General features: G+C 43.5%; 1 protein-coding gene across 3 annotated transcripts in view; it reads left to right on the top strand.

The window, feature by feature from the left end:
• Positions 1-18,543, top strand: part of SHC4 (SHC adaptor protein 4) — a 67,533-nt gene that overhangs the window by 8,148 nt on the left and 40,842 nt on the right. For 2 of the 3 annotated variants that reach the window (XM_030577603.1, XM_030577604.1), the window contains exons 2-3: positions 6,458-6,604; positions 18,453-18,523. In XM_030577603.1, the coding sequence (XP_030433463.1) occupies positions 6,587-6,604; positions 18,453-18,523 (89 nt within the window). In that variant the 5' untranslated portion in view covers positions 6,458-6,586. Of the gene's footprint in view, positions 1-5,164; positions 6,605-18,452; positions 18,524-18,543 lie in introns of those variants that run through there. The other variant, XM_030577602.1, reaches the window with a different exon arrangement.

Consider the following 18,543-nt stretch of genomic DNA (forward strand, 5'->3'; position numbering starts at 1 on the left):
GCCACCAGCCCCTCCCTCTTGTTTTGCTACTTTGCTCCCATGTAATCTCGGAAACTTCCCTTCACAGGAATCCTACCTCATTTGTGTTAGGAGGGGACGTGCACACTTGTGAGCTGTCTGCACTAATTTCCATTTGCTGCTGACGTTGGTTCAGCTCCACCGGTGTTAACAAGGTTGGGAGCTGTCGTAGGATGAGTCATCAGTGTTTTTTAATGCCAGCCACGTAATGGTGCTCAGGCTAGATCTGACTGAAGTGACCTGCCTACATTAGGGTTCATGTTACTAACCCCAGTGCAAGTGAATTGGTTTTAGCAGCAGTGAGGAAGGTTTAGAGTCCGTTTCTAGTGTATGCAAGGCCTGAACACAGTCTGCCCTGTTCTCATTCCCTCTCCTGCTTACTCTGAGCCCTGCCTTGGGCTAGTGAGCCCTCTTGCCTGAATCACACTCCAACTTCATCCATTCCAACCCCCTCATTCACTACCCCATCCTTTCTCTTGCTGATGTGCCTCAGCACCCCACCCCTACCAGAAACATCTGAGCACTTTCAAAACAGAAGTAACAATTGTCTCTTCCTCTTGTATTCACCAGGAGGCCAGTACAGAGGACTTGGCACTGGGGTTATGTGGTGATGGTGACATGTTGCTAAGCAGACAGGCTGCAGTGTTTTGTACCAGTGCGAGCTATTTCTGTGGCTGTGGCTTCATTCTAGATGGAGCAAGGTGCAATAAGTACGCCTGCCCTGGGCTGTGTATGATCGCATGGGGTGCAATCTCCAGGCCAGCTGCAGGTGAAACTGGGCATCTCTTGCTACTGTGGCTTATTAGCCATCTGGTAGCACTGAGGAAGCCAAAAGGACCACGGAGCTGGGTCTGTCCTGTAAATATTTATGATGCTAGTGCCCAAAGAGCCCAACTGGGAGTAGAGCCCTGCTGCGTGAAAGAGTGCTCAGACACAGAAAAGAGACCATCCCTGTCCCAAAGGGCTGGCTATTTAGATTGTAAACAGGGGCCCTGAGCTCCACTAAGGCCTCTATGTGCATAAAAATAACAGAGGTGGTCAGGAAGTCCTGTGGCTCGTTCCCCAACCCTTTCCAGACCAGTGGCCATGAGAAGGGGGAGCCCTAGATACCAATGTATGGTAACTGCCTCGGATGGCAGGTAGCTGTCTGTGCATAGGGGGCCTGGCTGTAACACATATGGAGCTTAGGATGGAACATTACCATCTAGACTGGATTTGAACTGATGACCTTGCAGGGAAGGCCTCCATGGCTCTTTCCCAAGCTCCTGTAGCACCCTTTGCACAGTGGCTGATAAATGCAGAATGTCCCTGGGTCTTTTTCCGTACCCGATTGTGCCTGTGATGTCTGATACTGCCCAGTACAATCAGATCTAACCAGATCAAATGCATCTTGGAATGTATCTTGGATAAGTGCATTGTACTTGAGATTTGGGGCTCTTGCAAAGCTTTCCTGCTCTAGAACTGTACCATTAAGATCAATCTGACTTTGGTGTCTGCCCTCTGGTGGCTGCTGGCAGGATCTCTTTGAGTTGTACTGTAAGTTTGTGTTCTGTTACCCTGCCATTGGTTACGATGGGCTTTTTTTCTTAATAGGCCTGTTTCCGTGCTTGCTCTGCAGCTTGGCAGGGAGGAGCTAAGCAAGGTCCGGCTGATGACTGGGCTAAACCAACCAGCAGACTCTTGCACACCTCATCTTGCCTGCCTACCCAACTGACATCGCAGAGAGGGCTGGACTCAGGCAAGGCAGGCATGTAGACATGCTATGACCCAGGGGCCCACCTTGGTTCTGCTCCCACATTGTGGCGTGGCCTCCTAGCAGCAGCAGCGTGACACTCCTCCCAGGAGCAGTAGGTTGGATCTGTTGGATGGGCGGGCAGGGCCCATTGCACTCAGTGCCTAAAGAGGTCTTCAAAAAATGTGCATGGGGGGGAGCTCTTCACCCACCCACCCCCATCCCAGGCCTGCTGCTGCAGAAAGGCGAGGAGGAGCAGAGAACCCACCCCCTTGCTTGCAGGAGGGGAGAGGAGATGAGAAGGTGGAGCTGCCCTGCACTGCTAGGCTCCTGTGAGAACAGCTTCAGCTCCCAAGGGGAGGGGGAAGGAGCTCTGCCTGCCTCCTCCAGCAATTCTGATTGTCTGCTCTACCTCAGGAGGTGGGGAAGTGGAGAATACCCCCCAGGCAGGGCGAAACGTGCAGCCCTCAGCCATCTGGCTGGGCTGGAAGCCCAGAAACGTTGTTTATTCTATCTGTGACCATTTGCAACTAGGCACTCTTCACACACTGGTTGGGCATTTCTCTTCCTGCCAAAATCAGAGTCCTCTACTGAGGTGATGTGGCAGACTCCCCCCTACACCTCCTGCCCGAGCAGAGCGTCTTGGCATTAACACCTCATAGAAGTGTATGAGGCCATTCCCAGCTCGGAGCTATTGTTTCAGGCTCTCTGCAGACTCAGGCAGACATCATGGCAGCAGCTGTGCCTGGGTATCGTTTACCAGGTTTTCTTTGCAATCATGAGGGCTAGAACATTTTGACTCCAGGAGCTGGGATTCAGGCGTGTCGTGTCTGTGCATTAATCCAGCCCAGTCTGCTACTGTCTGTGGATGGAAAGTATGTGACATCCAATGGAAAAGGCAGTTTTCAGAAGCTGTTAAAAAGTGACATGCCTTAGTGTATGATAAGCCAATGAGAGTTTGTTCTGCTGGTGTAATGGGCCTATCTTGGCATTTTATTGGTTGGGCGACTGTGTAGTCCTTTGATAGTGTGGACCAACACAGCAGCCCCTCTCAGCTCATGCAGTTAATGAAAACTCAACAGGTCAGAACCATAGTGCTAATCTATGTAGCTCCATTTACATCAATGGAGTTACACCGACTTACGCCTGCTGAGGATCTGTCCTATAAGATCTTCATTTTCATTTTGCAAATGCTTCTAAAAACTGGAGTGACCAGTGATGCAAACACAGTCACTGCATTACTTGGTCGGAGTCCTAAAATAGTGTCTAAAGCAAAGAACTGAGAGGACAGATACTAATGCTATAAGAGTTTCTTTTCACAAAGTGTACAATACATATTAGCACTCATTTGTCGGCACCAAAAGGTAGAAAGTGCTTAGAAGCCTTTATTAAATATAATTCTTCATGAGGAGTTAGCCATTGTTTTAACTGGCAGTTTGGCTTGGTTTTGTCAGAGTTTGGTTTCAAAACAAATGATGAATCCTCCTGAAATGGGTTGATTTAAATGAAGCAGTTGTCCCCTGGAGCAAGTATTGCTCCAGTACTAGAATACAGCTCTTTTAATTTTACCTCTCAACAGGGCCACCCTGCGAGAGTTTTCCGGGACCCCCAGAGCAAGTGAAAGACCCTGCTCCAGGGCCCCAAAAAACTCTCATGGGGGCCCCTGCGGGGCCCGGGGTCTGGGGCAAATTGCCCCACTTGCCCCCCCTCTGGGCGGCCCTGCCTCTCAATCTACTATCAGGATTAATACTAGATGCTGTGAGACATGTGTAACCTGATGGCAGCATTGACTTATCTCTTTTCAGTAACCCGTACATTGTTAGTTCACTCCTGCTGTTGTAGTCAAGATAACCAGCTAGGAATCCAGTTCTCCTTCAGAGGGTACTCTTGGTTTATACAAATACACAGGAGAGAAGAATCAGGCTCAATATCATCATCTTAAAATTAATTTAATATTGAAAACTTTAAAAGTTAGTGATCAAGTGTCTCAAGCAGCTGATAGAACAGACTTGCTGAGTGGCAGGAATTGAGTTCTAACTGCATTATTCTCAAACCCTTTGAGTGTGAGGGTAGGTCCACACAGCACAGTAGGCCTGGGCTCTGACTCAGGTTTGAGCCCAAACCCTACTTCTGTCTGCACACAAATCAATCTGGCCAGGGTCCTAACACCCTGCTAGCAAGGTGGGTCAGCACTGAGTCCTGCAGTGACTTGGGGCCATTTTGCAATCTTTCAGTGTGGACAAGGTTTACAATGAAGAAGCCTGGACACTCAACACTAGGCTTCGAACCACAGAGTCCACAAGCCCAGGTCTCTCAGACTCAGGTTTACAATGCAGTGTAGACACAGTCTGGGAGGGCTCAGCTGGGCAAATCTCTGCTCTTGGGCTTTTAATCATGGATATCAAGAGTGGTGTTGAGGCCCATATAAATGTTTTCAAGAGAGGTAGGAATTTGAAACAGGTTTGACAATATCTATTTAAAAAGCTATGTGGTTTCTGTGAAATAGCATTAGATGTTCCTTTACTTATCCTATACAGTGATATTGGAGCTAGCATTTTAATGCATAAGATGTTTATCCATCATGATTTTATTACCATTGGTGAGTTTCAGTGCAAGCAGGTTTGAAGTGGAATAAAAATTCCATTCCTCTAATAGCAGAAATCTGTGTGTTTGGGATAGTGACAGCAGGGGAGTCACCACAATACTTAATGAAATGTGAATGCCATATTTCCTGAAGTTGAAATGATATCTGGATGCAGGTATTGCTTGAATACAACTGCACCGTACATAAGTAAACATAAATGTTTCTATGAATTATGTGGTCATTATTTAAGCAATTTGAGGAAAGATTACATTTTATTTTATGCCATTACCTTTTCAGATTCTGGCTTCCTGTGTGCTTAGGCTTTTGCCGTTTTCATCATGTCTTTAGAGTAAATTTGATAGGCACAGGATGTTGCAATAAATCGGATATTAAACCAACAGTCAATTTAAAAGAAAAAAAAGAACTCAGTTTCTAGGAAAGATGCATCACATCTTCCCACAGGAATCATACCATATGTCCTAATATCAGTGGAACAATAGATTCAATTATTGGCTTCTGATGGTGCCTTGCAGACATAATAGCAAAATAGAATTTTTGCTATGTTCTGAGCAAAAATTGTATTAGACCTATGGATATTGTAATTACTGATGTGTTTGTCCGTTTATTACAGGCACATTAAAACTGTTCCCCCCTACCCTGGCTTCTCAAAAACTCATTTTTTTCATGGCTACTCCTTTAGTGTATTTATGGTGTATGAGTCACCAGGCTTTCTTCTGATTGGATGAAAATTAAACACCCCTGTGACTGTCAGTCAGCTATAGCCATGCTCAGCTTCATTCACAGATTTATTAGCTTGCACACAGAGAAATTCATTCAGAAAACTTCATTCACAAAAACGGCAACACACTCATCAGAATTTTGAACAGAAAAATTCTGCTTAACCTGGCTTTTTAAGGAAAAGCTAGCAATGACTCAAGGACTGTCAAAGAAGCTGCACAAAGATGATGATGATGAGTCTGGAGACTGGAAGTAAAATTGTGCTGGACCATACGAATATTGAGCGTATTTCTAGATTGCGATGCTGAATGACTTTAAAGACAAGAATTAGCAGGATTTGTATTAAGAACTGCTGACTACATTCAGAGAATTATTTTGCACATTTTTTAAAATCATATTGTGTGAATAAAGAATGTGCAAATTGCAGAACCATGATATTTCTTTCCAGTGGGTCAGTTGAATACAAAATGCTAAGAACAGGGCTTGTAAGGTATCTCTTTGGGTTCTTGCTAATTTAAAGATGCTTTTGAGATTCTAGCTATCTTGTATTGCTTTCTGTGGAATTTTTTTTTTAGTCTCTACTGCAGCTAGGAATTCACCGTTAATGATGCAGGCTATAACAGTGAGTGTTCAAAGCTGAGAATGATTTAGAGGCTTGCTTGCTTGTGGCAGAAATGATTTTAGATATGGATAGCATCTCTTCAGATTAAACTGCTGTAGTATTGTTATACCTGTGTGTATGTTTCCTTTAGCATTACTTACAGATGACCATGCAGGCTTAAGCTATGTTCATTAAGAAAAATAAGCCACGTGTGAAGCAGTCAACAAAGAATTTCCAGTTGGCGTCTGTTTTTAAAATGGTTTGACTTGCTTAATTTCCATGTCATTTCGCTACAAGAAGAAAGCCAATTTATGCAACAGTATCCAGTTACAAAACTTCCAAGGCTATGAGAGAACGCAGTCAGCACAGTCTCAGTGGACACATACTGTATGTAGGACTATTTAGACACCCAGGAATGCTCAACAGGGCTAAATACAGTCGCTTTAGGGATGATTTTATAACATCATTAGAGGAAGGTACACAAAGTAGCTCTTTAAATATCAAAGGCGCCTCTTCATCTTCTCATTCATCCACACCTCATTTACCAATTGAGGATGTCACCTTGGGGACGCAGGACAGCTCTACCACTTCGTGCACTTTGATACCCCGAATGGCTAATATTAAATTATCCAATCCGTCTAATCTGCCTGGTTTTAAAAACTTCTGTCTGGGGACAAAAGAGGTGCCAAGAATTAAACTCACAGAGTGTGTTACAGTTCCAAGCAGCCCAACCTCACCAGAAATCAATTTAATCAGCTGCCTGCCTACTTCTTATCCACGGCAGGATCCGGACAAACTCGATGTAAATACAAAATCTCAAGATGACTGCATCTTGCTGGGCTTTGAGTCTGCCCCTCTAAGCAAACAGGACAAACCTCCGGCGCAGAGCAGAGAGGACATTGTGAAGACTGGCATGACCTACTGTGTACGAGTAAGTAGTGTGTCACAGATTTTCCACTAAAAAAACAATCATTGTGTGGGCTTGTGCAACATAACCTTCCTTTCCCCACTTCTTCAATAGGTACTGAAAATCACTGTATACTGCATGTTCCCTGTTTTCTGAGGCCTTGCATAAGTGACGTGTTGATTATACCAAGGGGAATTAAAGTACATAAGTAATCCAAAGCAATAACATAATATTAGTCTCCAAATGCGTTTCCTTGAAGGTTTATTATAATAAATGCTCCTTAAGCAGATTAACTGACTTGAAATAAGAATAAGGAGGTGCATGTTTGAGGGAGCTGAACGCTAAATAATGTCTTTATCCCCTTTACAGCAATCCTGCTGCATAAAATCTCAAATGAGTCGTAACGCTGCCATGTTGTAGGTGTCTAATAGTTGCTGAGAATCCTGCTGCAAACTGTAGTTCTTTTGCATCATCTCTCCTGGAAATACTGCGGGTGTTTGCTTTCATGCAGCATGTTGTACAGTCCTAAATTGGCATTTGCAATGCGGCTGATTTTCTGGGAGTATCAGTGCATGAGGTAACCCCTTTTATCTGTTTAGAAGCTGTCTATTTATGGAGGATATCTCCCTTGCCCCAATAGCTTTCATTTTCAGGGCTGCGCTGGCACTGTTACATTTTGTCTCTCCATTTTTCACTCTGGTGGGAAGGAAACCTTGCATGAATTGTCCCTGCGAATTGTATTTTCTGCTTCCCTCCCCCACGGCACATGCATCAGTTCTTTTTCTTCTCTCCCAGTGTAGACTTTACAATAGTTACCTTAATTCTTGCACTGTGAAAAGAACTGACAATTGCTTCCCGTTCTTCTCTCTGGACCTTTGACCCTAACCTTTTAATTTCTTAAGTTCATCTCCTGTCTAAGAGCTTTCCAGAATGGAAGACTGTCTACATTAGGCACAGAGAAAGCTTATGCTATGGGAAAATTACAGTAAATTTTTTTAAGTTACTTCAGGAGTAATGCCTAAGAGGTTGGGCAAAGCCATGGCTCTGTACTTTGGTTTGACATGATTTGTGCTTGACAAATTGGCAATTCCTTATAGCCCTATTATCCTGTAGTTGCTTACAAATTGTTTAATAATTTGTTCCAATATCTTCCTAGGTATCAAAGTTAGGCTGACCAGTCTGTAATTCCCCCGGTCCTTGTTGTTTCCCTTTTTAAAAATGGATACTATATTTACCCTTCTCCAATCCTCTAGACCTCACCCATTCTCAATGAGTTCTCAAAGATAATGCCTAACGGTTCTGAGATTGCTTCAGATAGTTCCTTAAGCACTCTAGGATGAATATATCTAACTTGTTTAAATATTCTTGAACTTGTCCTTTCCCTATTTCGGCTTGAGTTCCTTCTCTCTTGTTGTTCATGTTGAACGTGAACAAGAAGCAAGAAGAAAAGGTAGAAAAGAGAACAAAGGATGGTCAGAGGAAAGAGGAATGCAAGGTTAAAAAGGCACTATCCCTTCTGTTATCTACCAGATTAAACGTATTTTTTAAACAATCTCTCTCAAACTGAGTATTTCATGAGCGAATCTTTAAGTGGAGCTCTCTCAAGGGAAGGCTTCCTCTGGCCCATTTGCAGCTACTGTCATTACCACAATCAGAAATAGCTGTCCATTGTCCTATACCAAACCAGGATCCTTCTCTTTAGAATTAACTGTAAGCCCCAGAGCTGAAAGGTCACGTCCCCTCTGATGTCCTGAAGAGCTCACTTGCAGCAATAGATATAAACAGGAAAACTTGTTATCAGTGACCAGTTTTGAATGAATTCCTGAGCTTGTTATGATCTCAGCATGATGAGCTTGAATGAGTAGTTCTAACTCATGCGAGTAGACAGACTCCAGTGGGCCTGCTCATGTGACGAATGGCTGCAGGATCAAACCCTAAAGTTCAGCGTGGCAAAATACAGGACAGCATGTGCAAGAGCTTAAAGAGAATCTGGCCAGAAACCAGGAGACAATACCAGGTTTTTTTGTTCTGAATTTCAAAAATTTCATTTTGGGGGAATTCTGAAATTTTCTTGCAATTCAGACTGAAAACAAATTTCCAAGGGTCAGAATTTCCTGTGAACTAGAAATTCCAAGTTTTGACTAGCTCTAGCATCTGGTACAGGCCACTGACAAACCCTGGATACCACAGGTATAGCAATTTCCTTGTTTCTGTGTTCCAAAATACGTTTAGTACTTGATTTTTTACAGAGTATAGAAGGAAATGTATTTACATATCCTTTTTTCTCATGTACTGCCTAATTGGTGTCTTCCTATAGAAAGACTGAGTAACTAGACAGCATGAACTGTCTATATGTTGTTCGTCAATAGAATGTGAGGGACTGTCGGTATTCATTATAATCAGACTGAGGACTGCACAATGAGCTACCGTACTATACTTGCTAGTCTCAATTTGATAATTACTGTGGACAAGGCTTGCCAAGCAGTGATTACAACTATGCACAACAGTCTCAAAGCCAGGCTGACTATACATTCTATTCATGACAGGGATACCGACAGATGAAAATAGTATCATTCCTTAACACCATCCAACCCCCAGCAGCCCAATCCACGGAGGTTGCTAGGGATCATTTCCATGGTCATTGGATCAGACCATAAAACAGTACTTTAACAGTACTAAAACAGCTCAGTCTCTAAATCAATAGTATGAACAGTCTGCAAAATCTTGCATGATTTTGTTAAGCACATTTCTGTAACAAGTCTTATTTACTGGAGTCCCCTATTAAAAATATGGAAGGGGAAATTATTGTCAGTTAATTTAGAATTTAATATTATATAATGTACTAATATCATGTAGCTTACATTTTCTCACAGTACTCTTGAAGGATCTGAGAACTTTACCAACATAAGTGCTATTTATCTGATAGCTGTTGGGTAACCTCTGTGAAATGAGTTGGGGGTGTCTTGAGTAAGGCGGTTTGCAAGACTGGCCTTAATGCAGGAAGTAAGAAATACTATGTCCACTATGAGGTTTTTCCTGAGAGATCATGCACAGGAGCTCTTCTACCCTACTCCATCTCATGGCAGATAGGTCCATCTATTAGTCAAGAAGATCAGGGATATAACCCCTTGCTCTGTGTGTCCTTAAACTTCTGACTGCCAGAAGCTGGAACTGGACAACAGGGGATGAATCACTCAGTAATTGCCCTGTTCTGTTAATTCCCTCTGAAGCATCTGTCACTGGGCTAGATGGACCATCAGTCTGACCCAGTATGACTGTTCTCATGTTGCCCTGTGCAATCCTGCCTTTACTCACAGGTAATTTGTCTTACTGAAATCTGCATGAGAAAACTAATGAGAGGATCCAGGTTGTATTATCCAGGTTATATTAGGGGAACGTGGGGGCAGGGTTTGGTGTATTTTGAGTCAAATCCTAGCCAACTTTATAGATGTTCCATACAGCATTTTCCTGTATTATTTTAAAAATAAATAATCAAATTGGCTCTCTACAAAACTGTCCCAACCTGGGGATGAGCTCCCATGGAGTATGGGGGAGCACTACCAACTGCTGCCCCCCCGCCCCCCCCCCAAAACCTAAACAAAAATTCAACACTGCCAAACATTGTAAATTGAGGATATTTGGTTCTAGGTCTTTTTAAAACTCATTTTCTCATTTTGTTTCTTCTGTCATTATGATTTCTGTTACAGTCGTAGCTGAGGTTGGGGACTCATGGGGCCAGGCACGGGCTAGACAGTTTCCCTGCCCCAAACAGCTCACATACTAGAGCCCCAATCCTGCAAATATTTAAACACTTGCACAACTTTCCATATCTGAGTAGTTCCATTGGCTTCAGCGGGGGACTACTCAGGTGTGTAATATTATGCAGAGTCTTCAGTCTTGGCAGGTTTGAGGCCAAGGTAGGCAAAGTGTGTGAGAAAGGAAAGAGTGGCCATCCTCGGTTGGCAGAGGGGGATTTGAGATTAAATGATTTGCCAAAGATCACAGAGTGAATCTGTGGCAAAGCCAGGAACTGTGCTCAGATCGCGTGGCTTGGTGAAAACTGATAAACCCACAACACTCTAGTAATGTAAATGCCAGGATCTGGCTAGAAGCCAGAAAATAACGGGTCGCATGCAGTTTTAGTAGCAGCAATGTTTTTATTATGCCTGCAGAGTCTCATGCAGCTAACACTCTGACTTTTGAGGCTTTTTGGAGATGGAGTCCCAAAAACATGGCTTGAGTCACTCAGAAATAGGATGGACACAAATATGTTTGGCATTTTGCCAAGTCTACCCCCCAAAAAAATAAAGAAATGAAAAATCCAAGACTCTCCCGGGAAGTAGATTAACTTCAGTGACTCACTGCTTCTCAGCTTCATCTATGATTCATGAACCAGGATGTATTTCTCTTGCTGTGACAGGCATAGCACTAGGTGCAAGTATTTTATTATAATATCCATGGCAGAATGAATAAGAACACAAGTGTTTTGTTGAACCACCCTGTGGGTCAAAAGCTTACAGGAGCATTGGGTGAAAGGAGCAGGTAGCAATTGTTGTAACCGCTGACTTAGTAATTCCCATGAATTTTGCTTCTGTATATCCTGTCAATAACGGCCTGGCCCAGTGGCTTATCAATTGTGGTTAGCCCTTTGTTTCAGTATTCTTCTCCCTACATGAGTAGAAGCGAGATGGGAACATGGCAGACAGGTTCATCAGCCCTCTGAGGAAAGGAGTGACCCTGGCAACTAACAGCAATTTCTCTGCGATGGCTTGTAAAATATGGTGTGTGCCTTACTGAATGCTGGGCAGTCCTGCTGTCTGATAGCCCTGAGGATTAAATTCCTCTTTCCACAGTACAGATTCAGCCTGGGCAGAGGGAGTGCAAACTTCCTTGATGCTCTGGTCATGTGTTTCACCCTGATTTGAAGGTAGTATTGCTAGCGATGAGTGGCAGGCGGGTAACACAAACTCTGTATATGATCTCTGCTGCATCAGCCAAGAAGAGATAGATAGTATCCTCTCCAATGGATAGAAGTCCAGCAAATAGCCATCAGTTGTTACTAACTTTAACTCCTTATTGACCAAGTTTAAATTGGTACCCAGGCTCTTTATTGTAGCTAGTGGTTTCTAATGAAAACGGTGCCACTTAGGCCTTTTCCTCATCTGAAGCTGGTAGCTCAACGCAGGGCTGAGCTTTGAAAGAATCTGGTTAGGGCTAGAGCTTGCAAGGGTGCCCAGTGCAGCCAGTTGGAAAATGCATTTGAAATTCCTCACAGGTGTGGGGTTTTGGGTTTTTTTGGTCAAAAAATGAAAAGAAAAAAACCAAGGGAGTTTTGAATGAAAAGATGAAAAATTGCAACAAAATATGAAATTCTTTCTTGGGTAAATTTCCATTGAGTGAAAGCCATTTTTCATCCCAAAATGTTTTTGGATGAAAGGATTTTGACTAGCTCCAGTGCTGAGAACCACCTGCTTCCATTTGGGTTCCATACTAGTTTATATGGCTTCTTATTCTGCCCTCAGCACCAGAATATTGGTGCACCTGCCAGAAGTGTATGAAGCAACCTGACTAACATCTGTCACATGTGGTTCATTCTTTCTCTCTTTCATCCTCTCCCTAGGGGGAGAATTGTGTATGTAGTGCAGCGTTTGGTTTGCTCTGCTGGGTTTTGTTTGGGGTTGGAAGGTGTTCAGAGCTTTGCAGGAGGAACTCGGCACCGTGCAGGTTGGTGAACAGGCAGTTAATGAACTTCTGGAGGAACTGAGAACCTGGGGCAGAACTGAAAGGTTCAGCTGGTAATTAGCAGCCTGATGTGGTGGTTGATAATGACATTATAAACCAGAAAACTGAAAGAAGAAGAAAGAAAGAACAAAACCAAACCTCAAACCACCACCTTTCTGCATTGACGAAAATAGAATTTTGATCTGTGTTGCTCTGGTTACAGAGTTTTGTTGACAGTACCTAACCCTTTCTAACAGTTAGACCAGGAGTTCTCAGACTTTTGTACTGGTGATCCCTTTCACAAAGCAAGCCTCTGGGGATGGACCCCCCTTATATATTAAAAACACCTTTTTATTTATTTAAACCATTATAAAGGCTGGAGGTGGAGCAGGATTTGGGGTAGAACTGACAGCTCATGACCCCCCCTGTAATAACCTTGTGACCCCCTGAGGGGTCCCGACCCCCAGTTTGAGAACCCCTGCCAACAGGAAGGCAGTGCTGTCACTGGTTTAATCAGACTTGGTACAGTGGCTACTGAAGCTTGTTATTTATGGCCATGGCTTTATAACAGTTTCTTTAGCCTTTGGCTCCTCTAATAGTTCAGAGGTTCATTATTAAAAAAAAACCCCGACAGTTGTATGAAGAAGCTTACCCCAACTACATATGAGCTGTAGAGATCAGAGTTTGTTCAAGCACACTGGGGATGGGGACCCTGAAATTGGAGCACCTCCATGTGGTACAGTCCAATGAGTGAGGCGTTCCCAAACACAGGGCACCATTACCCAGAAAAGGGAGGAAAAGTCAGGGGCAGGAAACTCAGGAACTTTTTCTAGTTCAAAAGCTTCTTGTTAGAGCAATGCTGGGTAGAGAAGTATTGGAATCAGACTAGGATTGTTGGCATGCTCTTTAGCATTCAGTACAAATGTTTATGACGCTTGCTTTCCCCACACAGCCACATTACTTATATAGTGAATTGAACTTGAGGTCAGTATTGAAACTCATATACATTGGAGACAAAGCTATTTGGTGGCAGCAAAATACAGTCCTGTTTTTATTGAAAGCACAGAGTGCCAATTCCTGGCTAATTGGATCTGAAACTGACCTAAGAGTGAGTAACCTCTGTTAACTAACACGTAAAATTGTAAAGCTTCAGCTGAATGATTTAATTTGAAGCACAGCATTTTGTTCCCTGTCTCGCTTGTTCAGATTAATCACTGCAGCCATTCAAACTAGTACTGTAAGTATTAGTTATGTTAAGGAAAGGAAAGGCAGGAGACTTGGAGCGGTCATCAAAGTCCTATTCATATAACCTACGTTGCTGCATCCTGGCACCTCCTCCCACACGACCTTTCCTCCTGCTTTTCATTGACTCTGCATCATACCATTGTAACTAGAAGGGAAAAGATTTCGTCTTTAACTCCCCCAGCTCAGTTACACAGGAATTGTTCCCAAATCAGCTTCTGCATAAGGATGCCTAGTCCCCACTATCCAGGAATACCCTCCCTCATTCAATATAGGGAGCCACGGGATCATTCTCTCACTCATACCTGCTGGAAGAGTTGTTGGCCTCCTTTAGCAAGGAACAATCCTCTCTAGCACATACTATCCTATCCTGTCCCTCATACCTGAAAGAGGGACTACTGTGTATGTGCCTGACCCTGCCACATTGAAGTCAATGGGAACTTTACTGTTGACCTCAGTGGGTTCAGGATCGAGCCCTAATTGCTGAACTCATGTTCTTAGCCTAGGGCTCAAATTTAATTATGGTGCTTTTCCTTGGGCAGAGTATTTCTGTAGTCAGGACAGTATGTTATCTGCATTCCCTGCTGTTCATGCTCTGTGCAGTACCCTTGATCCAGCTTTGATTCTCTCAACTGCTTTCCTTTGGCCTTTGAGTGTCCGTCACAAGTACCTCCTTATACAGCTTTGGAAAGCAAGAATCAAGCTATTATTGGCATATTCAGATGCTACATCAGCTGTTTAGCTCATACAAGTAACTGGCCCTCATACTTGTATCCCTTATTACAACAATCTGGAGTAAGCTAATTACTCTGGCCTATTCCATTTACATTTTTATACTTAGCCAACTATTGTGGCATTAAAACACCTTCCAAATTTAGACTTAAACCATCTTGCAGTTGGAATTTCCTTTCCATTCATCCTGCAGGGGAAAAATAGCATGGGTAGCTTGCTAGAAATATCTATATTACAAATAATTTAAAGTGTTCTGTGTTTGGGAAAACAGGTTGAAAAAGTGTTTCTTGCTTTTCACCTGGACCATGGTAAGGTGTATAGTAGCTTTGAGTTCTTGTGGGAGAAACCACAGTCCCCATGGGCCCCTGAGAAAGGCCTGTCTCTTCAGCAAATGCCCTCACCCTGGCAGTAGATGGTTTGATTGTTTTTGAGGAGTGGAGCTGTCAACAGTATTGAGGTCCTGGACAGTGAAGTGGCCTTTTAAGTATCCTAGGTCATGACCATTTATAGCATGGAAATAAGGACCAAGACATCAAATTACACTGAACCTGTATAGAAAACAGTGTTAAGAGACCAGAGCTCCAGGGCAACATGCTCTTGGTATGCACAACTATGAAGCTGTGTGGGTCTGCTGCAGCATTCTTCAATAGCTACAGTTTTCTCAGGGCTGATGCTTTCAAGCCTAAATAAATTGCATTGCCAGCATTATCATTAATAAGTGATCATCAGCAAGGATGGGATGTAGTCTCTTAACTAGTTGGAGATGGCAGGACGTGACTCTGGGAATGCTGCTTTATTCGAGACCTGAGTCAGCAAGACCTTGCACATTGTGGAATTATGACAATTTGTGGCCTCACCATGATGGCAAACTCTTCTTCAAACATAACCACTCTACCTTGCTAGGGTTTAACATCTGCCAGCCCTTCTTCACCTGGCTGCTGATCTCAGCCAATTACCGAGGAACGGGCAGAAAGCACATTTCCAAGATTTAACTTTGAATTGCTGTAGAAGTGGCACATTTAATTGTAATTTCTAAAGGTGCCCCTGCCCCAGGCTGTTGTTCAAGTAGGCATCCTTCCTTCTAGCTAACTCTGCTGGGATTTTAACTACGTCTTAACCCAGAAGCATTGGTGTTGAAAGTTTCATATGCAAAAGTGTATTATAACATGGGAAAGAATATATAGAATATTATAACTTGTACTACAAGATATTTTATTACACCACTAGGGTTAAGATGTTATACTCATAAGGGCTTGATCCCACTCTTTCTGACTCCCAAAATACTTACACCAGATGCTAGGCTGGCTAATCCCATGCCTATGCTGCATTTCAAAACAAAAAGGGGGAAGCCAGGAGAATGCTGGCCTGTGCAAACCTTCAGCAGTCTCAGACTCCAACCAAACTCCTTCCGAACCCAAGGTGACTATTTTATGGAGCCAGTGCTTCCACCTCCACTTCCAAACTGAGTCAGTCCGTCATTCTTCACTTCAGAGCTAACTCAGGTGATTTGCACCTGGGTTTAGCCTAGTCTGCTGAGCTGCCACACTGCAAAGCCCTACCAGAGTTACTCTGTCCTTCCGACTGCTGCGCTCCCGTGAGAGTATCGCTAGGCCTTCTGAGGACATATTCCATGGTTCCCTGTGGTACAGTAAGCTGAGTGGCTCAATTGTTCTTTCCCAGTGAATTGTGGGAAAATTTGCCTGTCCTTCTGGGCACATGAAAGGAATTGTGGGAAGGCAGTGGATGACCACTGACACTCAAGTGAGTGAGCCTGCATCCTCACTGCAAAGTGGTTACCAGCCTGAGCAAAAGCAGAACCTGGGCTCTAGCCCACTCCCCCATCCATGCCAGCTAGCCCAGTTTGCAAGCACCAGTAAACTCAAGTGAGAGGGTTTTGTTGCGGGGGGGGGGGCACATGAGGGTAGTTAGGGCAACACATGGGTAAGACCCCAGCCCTACCTATGTACTTGGATGGCTAGTCCATCCCACTGCTCATGCCATGGCAACTACACTTCTGTTGGTAGTGCACTACTCAGTCAGCGCTAGTGTGGGTATGTCTACCTGAACTAGAAGTGACACCTCCAGCTCCAGTGTAGACAGACCCTAAATCAAAGGCATCACACTTTTTATTTTCTAGGGTAGTCTCTTTTGCGTTATTTAGCAGGGGTTCCAGTCTCCTTTCAGTCCCTTTTTGATTGCTCCACAGGTCTTTTCTCCAGCCCAAGTTCCTGAATACTGGGGCACAGCCTTCCATTTCTCTCCCATTCACTTTGATCAGCTTCTCCCATTCTCTTTAGCCAGCTTCTCCTGGACCCTGGCTGCTATCTTCTTTCTACACTTTTGCCTGCTCTTTTCCCCCTGAGATCTGGAGATTCAGCCTTTATTGATCATGTATCTTCAGGACACTCATGGACAGTAAACAAATCAGGGAACTGAGGAAGTTGCCATATTAATGCATTTCCTCTACCCAGGTTTTAAGTAAGGAGTCATCTTTTGTGAATAAGATCAGCTCCAGTCAGGGTAATTTATTGCAAAAACCTAGTATTGATTTTTTTTTTCAATCTTTGCTTAGAGTAGCTTCCCACGCATCTGTTCAGGATGCAAGGGTGAACTTACTCAACATCATATGATCTCAGCATATGACTCACTCCCTCCTCTGAATCTTTCATTTCATCCAGGGTAGCAGAGTGTCGCCAGCCAGCTCACTGAATTTCTGTTCCTAAGAGAAAATGGAGTTTAAAATCTGTGCATGTAAACACTTTTACAATGCTTTTCTGAGCAGCACGTTTAGCTACTCCCTTCGTGAGAGCTAACTAATGAGAAGGGAACACAAGATTCTCCATAAATGATGCAATGTATAACTCAGATTTTTATCTCTTTAATTTTTAAATCACAGCTCTACAGGACAAAAGAACACAGTTTCCAACAGCAGAAATAGCACTTTGTACAGTTAAACAGAACAAAACACGGGTACCCTAAAAATATTTCTGTAACAGTAATTTCAGAAATCCTTAGGCTAGTTTCAGCTGTAGCTTCTGTGAGAATATTCCATAATCTCCTTACCATAGTTCTTTTTATTCACCAAACAAAGGCTTTAATTCAGGAAAAGACAGTCGTGGCTAACTCACCTGAAGAACTTGCATCTGTATTGTATTTGCATTTTTTTTGGGGGGGGAGGGGGGTTTATTCCCTGCTGCTGCCTGATTGCATATTTATGGTTCCAAATGAGGGGTGTGGTTGATCGATCAGTTTGTAACTCTGGTGTTTAGAACTCTGAGGTTCTACTGTACATGTTTTGGGGTGAAGTAATATCAGTCAGTGGCTTTGACTTGCATATTGTACTGAGATAGACATGTCCATAGGTTCATATATAACCACCAAAGGGATCCCTAGGCTAACACATCCTGAGATTCCACTTTGGTTCTGACTGACGCAGTTCTTTGTTTCACGCCCACCCCTGTACAAAGCCCAGGTGAATGAGCGTTGTTGCAGGAAATCAAGTGTGTACTGTAGATTGGAGGGACAGAATTCATCCACTGATTCTGGGGCAGGCTGGTGCTCTGTGATACAGTCCCTCCACACATGCTGCTGTGGACTGGAATAGCAGCCACTGCTCTCCCAACCCCCTATACAAGGGTTGTCAGCCACTGAATCTGCACAGGTACGGATCCAAAGGCCCTTCCTCTTGCACGTACCAATACTTCCCTCCATGCTGGCCTATTTGGAGTGACATGCAGTTCCCTCCCTGTCTAGACACTCTGCAGGATGCTCCTAAGGCATATGGCCCTTCTGCTAATGCATAAATATCACCACTGCCTCTCACACATCCCTCGTGGTCCAATGGTAAACCTAGTACACTGGCACAAACTGAAACAAGATAACCAATGGTAAGTAGGGTCGGGGAGAGGGAGGTGGTTAGATTTGTGTGTGTGTTAATTGGCCTGCCTCCTTTTAACGTTACGTTGTTTGCAATCATTGTTTAGTCAATTACATTATTCAATCAAATAAAATATATATTGTTGAGCAGATTTGAAAATGGTTGTGCAAATGTTTCTACATCTATTTAATGTCCTTAAAGGACCAAAGTTATGTCTGCACCCAGTTGTGAACCTCTTTCTGTTTTTTCAAGGTGCTCTTTTAAATAACTGTGATTTTTTGCTCTCCATTTCTATTCTAGTACATGGGCTGTATTGAGGTGTTGCAGTCAATGAGGTCTCTGGACTTTGGCACCAGGACACAAGTCACCAGGTAAGTGGCGGGTGACTGAC

This window comes from Gopherus evgoodei, chromosome 10 (genome assembly GCF_007399415.2).
Source record: "Gopherus evgoodei ecotype Sinaloan lineage chromosome 10, rGopEvg1_v1.p, whole genome shotgun sequence".
Lineage (NCBI taxonomy): Eukaryota > Metazoa > Chordata > Testudines > Testudinidae > Gopherus > Gopherus evgoodei.